Below are 10,085 nucleotides of genomic sequence, written 5' to 3'. Positions count from 1 at the left end.
CTATGCCAATTCACACACAAGTTTTGTTTTTGGGGTTTTTTTTTGTTTTTTTTTAAGAAAAAAAAAAAGGATGTTCCTATTATAACCTAAATTTAGAACTGACTAATGCTCTCTTCATATTGGAATTAGGCAGAAGGAGAACTACAGAGAAAGTGAAAAAAAGAAAGTAACAAAATCTCCAGTTATTCACCTATTCCACCCTCAGAGATAACTATTTCAATTGGTCCCTTAAAACCTTTCCAAAGATGTATAATTATTTTCATTAAAATTAGACTATATTTTCAATGCTGTTTTACTCTGATTTTTTAACAGTTTTATATCAGATTCACACATTTATCTGTGCTTTGGTTCCAAATATTCACCTGACAAACTGATCCTCCAGGGCACCTCAACCAGCTAACGTCAGGACTAAATCCTGATCCCCCACCTGGGTCCCCTCCAACACTCCTGACCTTGGGGAATAATCCCACCATTAAATTTACCTATTAAGCTACCTCAGATCTGCCTATGTACCTACTTCCCACTTCACCACCAGATCCAGCCTCCATCCATCTCCCATCCCCCACAAAGCCCACCAACTGGCCCCTGGGACCACTATGCCTCCTGTTCATTCATTCCTTTCCACTATGACTCCTGTTCATTCATTCCTTTTTTACCTTTTTGCCAAACCACCCAGTTTCTAGGATCTTAGCTCCCCACCCAGGGATGGAACCTATAACTCACTGCTTTGTAAGCGCAAAATTTTAACCAGTGGACTATCAGGGAAATTCGCCCATTCATTCTTGACACATTCAACTGGGGATATTTCTCAAATGTAAATCTGAACACCTAACACTTCCTTGTTCTCACCTGGCTATCCTTCAAATTCCAGCTCACTCACATTTTTTTTAAGTATTGTTTCCCCCTGAGCATGGTCAGGGGACTTTAATCACGTATTTCACAGGACCGTTCCTTTTCTTCAAAATCATTATCTATCAGTAAGTCTGACTCTCATAATAGACCCTAAGCCCCAAGAAAGCAGAAACTACATCTACTTGTGTGTTCAACAATGTACCATGGCACTAAGCACAATGTCTGACACACAACAGGTGCTCAGTCAATAAATAGGTTAAATTAACTAAGAATAATTTTTAAAAATATATATCAAAAGTCTTATCCTTCAAGGGAGATTATTACATGTGTTGTCTTTTCATTATTACTATTATATTATTACTATTATTATTCAGCACCCTGGTTTGAAAACTTCTCCACTTAAGCTTTCTTCAACAGCAGGAGGGGCACTTGGCTTTGGTTCAAAACTGCAGTTTTAACTTGTCTATTCCACAAATGTCTCGGTGCTAGCTTCCACTGACAAGTGGAAATGGTTGCTTGTCCACAATGCCAATACATTTTAAAAGTTTCTTTTTCTCAATATTCTTCTACGTTAGGACACTGGCCAGCCAGACTGTCCCCCAGAGAATCCTGGCTTCTTTCCAACAAGCAGCAGACAGCTGGCTCCACAGCAACCAGCCCTTCGACAACCCGGACCCCATTCTAAACAAACAAACTCTGCAAAGAGTTGAAATTGCTATCCCATCCAACGTTCCTACAAAGAGCTAGACATGGATAAATGAAAGATATTTCCCAAGGTCATCACCAAGATAGAACCACATGACATCATCCTTGGTCAAAACAAAACTACATCCCAGTGTGACAGAGGAAATGCTTCATACCGCATCTTGAATCACCTTCAACACCGAAGACTTAGGAGAAGACAATACTGTGAGTGAGAAAGACTCTCTTCCTGCTGACTGCTCCCCCACAAAGCATCCTTCCCCAACTCTAAGTGCTGATCACGTCTGCCTGAAACGTCCATTTCCACCCTTCAGTCAGTGTAAGGTGCCAGCTTGCAGGGAGAAGTAAATGCCAGTATTCCTACCCAGACATCTATGTACCCAGTTTACTAGAGTTTACAGAGGGAATGACAGGAGGGACAGAGAACTAGGAGAAGCTCAGAGATAGTAAATAATAAATAATGGAGAGCAAATCAGGAAGAAATTCAGACAAAACATAGTGTACCGTTCAGGAAGGCTCGAGTTACCGCTGCTGTCAACCGTGCTAGAGAATGCGTGAAAGCCACTTTGGTTTTTCACAATCTGGGAGGATGTCAATGAGAAGACTGAGAATCAGATTCTGAGAGTAAACAGACCGGCATAACAGCACGTGCAGGCTGACTCTGTACCCTGTCTGGAAGAACCAATGTCCAGAAGAGAGGAACACACACAGCACATCCTCATGCTCAACCTAACTCTAGAATATTCTGTGTCTTTGGAAATCAAACCTACTCCAGGAACCCAAGACAACCCACACTCACACCATTTTGAATACATCTGGATAAGCCCTGGTATTGGAATCGTATAGGCACTGAATGAAAACTTCTCGGTGCTATGCATTGAACTTTAATAACTAAAGGATAGTGACCAAAATTACAGCTAAATAGATACTTCCATTTTCTTATGTGATCATTTGAATTATTTCCTGTTAATCCTAATTTCCCTGTTCAAAATATTTTTTCATAATTTTACAAATTCAATGACCAGGTATAAAATCTGTATCTCTGAGTTTGCCCTTTTACGGAGACTGCCAGGAGGACAAGCCAATGAAGTCTTGTCTTCACAGTTTGGGAGCAAAAACAGCACCTGGGGCACTTGAGGAGTTGTTGCTCAGTCACTGAGTTGGGTCCATCTCTTTGCAACCCCATGGACTACAGCACACCAGGCTTCCCTGTCCTTTGCTATCTCCCGGAGTTCGCTCTAACTCATGCGCATTGATTCAGTGATGTCATCCAGCCATCTCATCCTCTGTCACCCTCTTCTCCTCCTGCTCTCAAACTTTCCCAGCATCAGGGTCTTTCCAATGAGTTGGCTCACTTGAGGGGTGGAGGGTATAAAAGGCAGGAGCCCAGAGGAGTTCCAAAAAGCAGGACTGTTTTTTTTTTTTAAAGAAGGATTATATTATTTAGAAGATTGCTTTTCTAACCTAAAAGCAAAATAAGTGGCAAGATTCTTAGTCAGAGAACCTGCCAAAAAAAGTTGAAAACACTCCAAGGTGATTATACAGAATCAAATTTCAGAACCATGGAAAACAGCCATGCAGCTGACTACACACAATCCCTCACTTTGAATAACTTTATCACTTCAAATAATACTTTTCTTTGAACTCAAAATAATACACAAAATAATACAACAATCACCCAACAACACTCATGTGGTGCTGAGATTCTGGATTAGTTATATTTTTTTAGTTACAACTTAAAAGTGGGTCCATGAAGATGATCCTTCAAAAACTGAAATTAATTATACACATACACATATTTGGACTTCTCTTATGGCTTAGATGGTAGAGAATCTTCCTGCAATGCACAAGACCTGAGTTCAATCCCTGGGTTGGGAAGATCCCCTGCAGAAGGCAATAGCTACCTGCTCCAGTATTCTTGTCTGGAGAATCCCATGGACAGAGGAGACTGGTGGGCTACAGTCCATTGGGTCACAAAGATTTGGACACAACTGAGTGACTAACACACATGCACACACACACACATTTAAATATTTTGGAACAAATAAAACAATGATTTAAAAATTATTTTAGTCAGTGGTATTTTTCTTTTTGAAAACTAAATTTAATCTATATGATATAAAGTTGTCTGAAAACTTATTTCTCTTACTATATTTTAAGTATTTCTTTCTCGGTTAAAAATATTTTTTTTGACCTATAAAGGATATATAAAAAAAGATTCCAGAAAATCCAGATTCAGCATCAAATTTACATAAGAATATAAAATCTAAAACAGTTTATTAAGTACCCTATGATTTTAATATGCAACTGTTTTAGATCACAGTTGGCCTTATTCTCTTTCTCCCTCTCTCTTTTTTCTTTCTCTCCCCCTGCCCCCACCTTCTCTTTCTCTCCTTATCTCTCCCTCTCTCTTCCTCTCTCTCCAAACACCCACCAAAAAGACCATATACTGGGCCATAAAATAAGTCTCAATAACCCAATAGCCGAACACCTACGTCTCAATACCGACTCAGAATGTGAACTGTGTCTGGAGTGTGAATGCTGATGGGGGTGCTTCGTGAACCTGCCAGGTGCTATACCATCCTGCTCCTATGGCAACTGCGGTTCCAACAACACACCAGGGCGAGACACAGCACGGAGGCAATCTCAGAGCCAATTCTTACTCCCTCTCTTTACTTGGACATAAAGTCAAAATGTAGAGTGAAAAGGCACCAACTTGGGGGAAACCTACATCTGTGCTCAACACAGAAAAGAAACAGTATGCAATTTCCTGTAATAACTGATAATGGAAAAGAATATATGCACAAGTGTAACTGAATCACTCTGCTGTACACCTGAAACTAACACAAAATTGTAAATTAACTATGCTTCAATTGAAAGGAAACAGGTGAAGAAACAGGCATGCTCATCACTGCTGCTGGGGGCAGGGACACACCCTGGACCACAGGGCCTCCTCCACAGAAATCCAAGAATCCAAACCAGGAAGAATGAACCAGCACAAAACTCCCTAAAACAGAACACTGTGCAGTTCTGTCAGCAAAGCCACCATCAGTGGACATGGAAATATGTTTATAAGCAACTCCAAAAAGGCAGGCTACTACTCATTCCCTCCTATTTAAGAGAAAAAGTGTGTGTGTGTCTGAAGGAAAAGAGTGTCAGGAAAAGCAAAGCCCACTCAAACAGCATCAGTAATGAGGTTCAGGCAGCATTGGGCTCATGGGTAGCTATGTCCTTGCCGGTATTTTTCTCTTTCTGCACAAGAAGCCATATTATCTTACAGAAGAAAAACAACCAAGAAAAGAAAAGAAAGAAGAGGAAGGGAGAAGAAAAAATATTAAAAGATCAATACAACATTAGCTCATCTCTTTGCAGCATTATGACTGGGAAAGGACACCTGTTTAAATCCTTCATAAATCTCTGTAGTTGTCTAGGCTCTGGAGCTGAGCTGCACAATAAAATGATTATAAATTGGAGTCTCGAGAGGGGCTTCTTCATGTGGATTGCAGCAAAAGGATTTGAGAGCCTCTAGCTCCTGGAGCCTCATGAGAAGAACGGACACCTGGAGAAACAGCAGCAAATCACATATGGGCAGGAAAGTTCTGTATTTTCAACACAAGGTGCTCCCAGCCCACAGGAGCTGCAGGGTACAAACCCCACTATGGCAGGTGCTAGTGAATCAAATATCCTTGACGTTACACAATATCTGGAACCTGGAAATTTTCCTTTTCCTTAAGACTTCAAGAAAACACATAAGACATCAAGCGGTTCTGAACCAGGTACCATGCTAACTGTCGGGAATGCAGGTGTAAAGAAGACGCAGCAGCCCACAGCCCAGGAGGCAAGGGGCCGGTGGCTGGAATGATCACCTGGGAGGAACAGGAGTGATCGCTGGGAGAGTCACCTTCCTTGATCCCATGACGTAACATCACTGCGGAGCCCACCCTGAGCTATCACAGGCCGTGATGACCAGGTGAGGATGCGGCGGCCAGTCCTCCCCATCATCTCACTGCCAGACATGAGGGGCGTGGCCACAGCCTGCTCAAGTCAGCACCTCATCCAACCAAGAATTTGCACTACTTTGGTTGTATCACATGCAATCTCTTGATCAAGCCTATTTTTAAACTCTGGTAGAGTATCATATTATACATGTTGCCAGCTGCAGAATTGGTATTGCTTATCTCAGCAAAAGAGATTGTTTGCATGGAAAGATCAATGGCACTCATTGACTTTCTAATACTTCACACTTTTTGAAATGTTTGGTTTTTATGTGATTATATTTAAAACTTCAGTAAATACTGAAATAAAATCATATTAACCAGCTGCCTAAAAAAAAAGCGGGAGGCGGCAGGGGAGGATTAAGAGGGGTGGAATCTGTGAATTCCTGTGCCAGAGCCCAGCATCCCATCACACTCCTAGCACACCCTGAGTCATTCCTCTGCCCCCTCCCTCAGTGAGGACAGACAGGAGGTGGATCCAGGCCATGGCTTCAGCGCTGACAGTGAAGATGGTGTTGCAGTATGACAGTACCCAAAGAGGAGCTACAGAGGAAAGGGTGGCTTCCTGGAAGCCAAGCCCACTGGGAGGACGCTGGAATGTAGCCAGGGAATGCCAGCCACTAGGATCAAAACAGAAACGATGATCATAATGACAGGCCTGAGTTGTCAAGAAAGATGTTACGTTTGGTGAAAATAAGGGGGAAATGGCATGGAAACGTCTTAACATGTTTCCATTTAAAAGGCTGCAATTTTAAAATTTCCAAAACCTAGTATTGAGTCCCCAGGGTTCAGGAAAGCAAAGATTCATGACACTAACGATAAAACAAACAAACCAGTATGAGTGGCCCAAATGCTCTTTAAAATAGTGTCTGAAACAGAAAGGAAAGTGCTCCCCTCCACCCACACCCTCCCCAGTCTTCACAAAATGCACCAGAGCTGCTTCCCTGGACTTGAACTCACTCTGTCTTTGTCATCTGCCACATCACAGAGGATGTCATCGAGATCCAGAATTCCTCCATCTCCGTGTTCCAGTCGATGCACTTGTATCCAGTAGCTTGGATCCTGTATGAGAGTATACGGCAAGTTAGCACCACCAAAAGGGAACGCAACAATTTAAACTGGGATAAACTCCTGCCATGAAAAGGAATTGACCTCATCAACAATACGGCACTTGATTGAAAATTCAGGTGGCTCCCTATGTTTGAGTCCATTTTGCTTTTTTTTATGATGGAGTCACTCATGCATGTACACCCCTTTGGCTCAGACACTGATATACTATTGTGATAGGAGCTGCAGAAACCAGCACAACTCACGGCACACAAAATAGTAATTCCTCTGAAGTATGCTGAGTTTCCCATGGCCCAATATGAAATACTTAATAATCTCCCCAATCCAATCTATTGAGATATTCTAATAAGCAAGCAACACATACTGTGTGTCTGAAAAACTCTTGTTGCAGCCTATCTGAAGAAAAGGAGGCTGTCTGCCTTGGTGGCTCTAAGTAATCACTACAAACAGGTCTAAAATATACTGATGCAGAAGAATGTTAAGACCACAAATGAACAAAGCAAGCTCAGAACAGCGTGTGTGCTTGAGTCTGTTTTATAAAGACAAAATTACATACGCTCGTATGTGTGCATAGAAAAATGTCCCCAGATATACACACCAACAGTTTAATATTTATCCCTGAAGGGTGGGGCTGGGGAAGAAAGAAGACAAAGGACTTCATTTTAAGTGTTACACACTTCTACCTGGGTGTGTGTGCACACTTATACATGTACACATATATTCATGCACACCCACACATACACACACAAAATATATACCCCAGAATATAACATCAAACCAAGTTCTAAAACGACATGAGGAAAAAACATAGCTGTTTTTCAACTTCTACAATCATTCTCATTTGTATATTCAAAAATGAAAATACACTAAACTATAACCTTTGCCATTAGCTACTGAATCATCCATAGCACAGAATTACTAATAAAAAGTTCAATTCACATTAACACTCTATTTTACCAACTTAAACAGTGATGTCAGGTACAGCTCTTTCTGAGAGGAAAGGCTGGGGTGGAGGAGGCACAAGATTAATGACAGTTATTAATAAAAACACAGACTGTGGACCCTACCCCATATCTACTGACTCAGACCTTCCAAGGGTGAAGCCAGGGACTCCAAAGCCCTCCAAGGCAATCATTAAAATGGAACATGTATTATCAATCCCTGTCACTTTTTAATCAGCACAGAAAACCGTTCAGGTTCCAGTTCTCAAAGTTATTAAACATGACCACTATGCCAACACTCCACAGTTGCTCTGCACGCACCCTCTTTTATCTGGACTTCTTTAAAAGGAAATTCAGGGAATTCCCTGGAGGTGCAGAGGTTAAGACTCAGCACTTTCAGCCGGGGAACTAAGATGCCACACGGCCAAAAAATTTAAAAAGAGAGATTCAGTACTGAAATCAACTGTTCATCCAGAACACAGACAGTAAGCTTGTAGAACACACAAGCGCATGTGCGCGCGCGCACACACACACACACACACACCCCCCTCTCTTGGCATCCCCTTCATACATGGGCCTTATTCGGCTAATTCCCTGGTTATATTAATCACGTCACCTAGAGAGTTCTTAGGAAACCCGCTGCTGTTAGTCCAGCCAGGCTCCAGAATTTTTCATTTCTAGATTTGTTGAGCTGTTAAAGAACAAAGTCCTGAAACAAACTATACTTCTACTCTTCCTTCCCAAGTGGCATTCACTCTGCAAGAGAAATGGGGAAGAATGAATAACCCGGGGGCTGAATAAAGAGAAGGTGGTCCTTCATCATCAAATCCAGCCATTTATCACTGGTCCACCCTGTCCTCCACTTCCCCCAAGCAGGATGACCTAACCAGCTTGAATATCCGCTTTCATTTCTGAAACACTTTTATGCACACAAAAGCAGCATGGGTGCATGCTCAGTTGAGTCTAATCGTCTGCAACCCCATGGAGCCCACCAGGCTCCCCTGTCCATGGAATTTCCCAGGCAAGAATACTGGAGTGGGTTGCCATTTCCTACTCCAACACAGAAGCAGACTGACCTCTAAAATGTAGCTTATAAAACACGTTCTTAAAGCTTCTTGACCTTCCTCACTCTTTGCACATGAGATCATAATCTACTGCTTTTCTATAACATTTGGAGGTACTCCCTGGAAATAAATTCCCTCCTAAAGATTTCCCAATCTCTTAAACTGATACTGGAGAACCTACCACAGTCCCGCCTTCTTCACACCACTTCGCCTCTCGCAGCCTGCACTGTGTCCTGTATAAATGCACCCCTCCCCACTGTGCCCAATGTTTGGAGCCCCACTTACCCCCCAGGCTGATCACTTCCATCCCTCAAGACTCCTCAGCCATCCTCTTCCCCAAGAGCTTCTCCTGACTGGAACATCCCAAGAAAGGTTAAAAGTCTATGTCTAGCCTTACTGTTAAAGTTCCTGAAAACTGTTAACAGTATGATGCAAACTAGCATATATCGGATGGATAAACAACAAGGTCCCCTTATATAGCACACTGAACTATATTCAATGTACCTGTGATAAACCATAATGGAAAAAAGTATTTTTAAAAAAGAATGTATATATGTGTATGACTAAATCAGTCATACAGTAGAAATTAACACAACAGTGTAAATCAACTATACTTCAATAAAACTAATTTTTTAAAACCATAACAGCATGGAAAATAGCACTCAGATGTCAACTCAGAGTCTTCAAAAGTTGTTAATATTGTATTTTTGCAGATGCGAAAATAATTGTATGAAATCTTCTATGGACCCTACTTTTGTCCTTGAGCTACCACACTTTGATCCTCTTGACAGCAACATTTTTTAAAGGTCCGTCACCTCCGATTCTTCTTCTCCTCTAGCCCCACCACAAGTGCCAAGACTGCCCATCGAGGTCACCAACAGCCTCCGTGCTGCTAGCGAGTTCTCAAGACCCATCTTCCTTGGTCTGTCAGCAGAATCTGACACTGCTGGTCACTCCCTCCTCCTTGAAATATTCTCCAGACTTGGCTGATCATCCTTCAACTGTCTGATCAGGGTGTGTCCACTTCTGAGATTCAGTTGTTGATTCCTGCCTCCAGAGAAGTCCTGATTCAGAGGTCAGCTATGCCAAGTAGCCACGACAACGTGTCAAGGCTTTCATCAGGCTGGTACTTACTAAATGTCACTCTGAACCATGTGCTGAATGGAAACAACCACTTGGAGAGAAGACACAGAGTGGAATCATCAGTAATCCTAACAGAGCAAAGGACACTAAAAAAGTCAGATCTGAGCAGCACACATGAAAATTACCTCCTCCCACAAGAGTATAAAACCAGGATGCTTTTCGCCACTGAGAAACACATCTCCTCGGAAGAGCTCTCTCTCAGGAGATGTTAACTGACAGCCTTCGTCCACACAATTCTCTCTAAATACCCAGAGGACTGGCTGTATTTTCAAGGAATGGTCAAGTACCCAGGAGAAAAACTTGTTTTCTAAACAAGCTGG

General features: G+C 42.1%; 1 protein-coding gene across 16 annotated transcripts in view; it reads right to left on the bottom strand.

The window, feature by feature from the left end:
- The window catches only part of PARD3 (par-3 family cell polarity regulator), a 577,827-nt gene that overhangs the window by 480,032 nt on the left and 87,710 nt on the right, over window positions 1-10,085 (bottom strand). For all 16 annotated transcript variants that reach the window (XM_070802040.1, XM_070802041.1, XM_070802035.1 and 13 more), the window contains exon 2: window positions 6,510-6,611. In XM_070802040.1, the coding sequence (XP_070658141.1) occupies window positions 6,510-6,611 (102 nt within the window). The remainder of the gene's footprint in view (window positions 1-6,509; window positions 6,612-10,085) is intronic.

Source organism: Bos indicus, chromosome 13 (assembly GCF_029378745.1).
Source record: "Bos indicus isolate NIAB-ARS_2022 breed Sahiwal x Tharparkar chromosome 13, NIAB-ARS_B.indTharparkar_mat_pri_1.0, whole genome shotgun sequence".
NCBI classification, from domain to species: domain Eukaryota; kingdom Metazoa; phylum Chordata; class Mammalia; order Artiodactyla; family Bovidae; genus Bos; species Bos indicus.
This window is presented reverse-complemented; position numbering and strand designations above follow the sequence as displayed.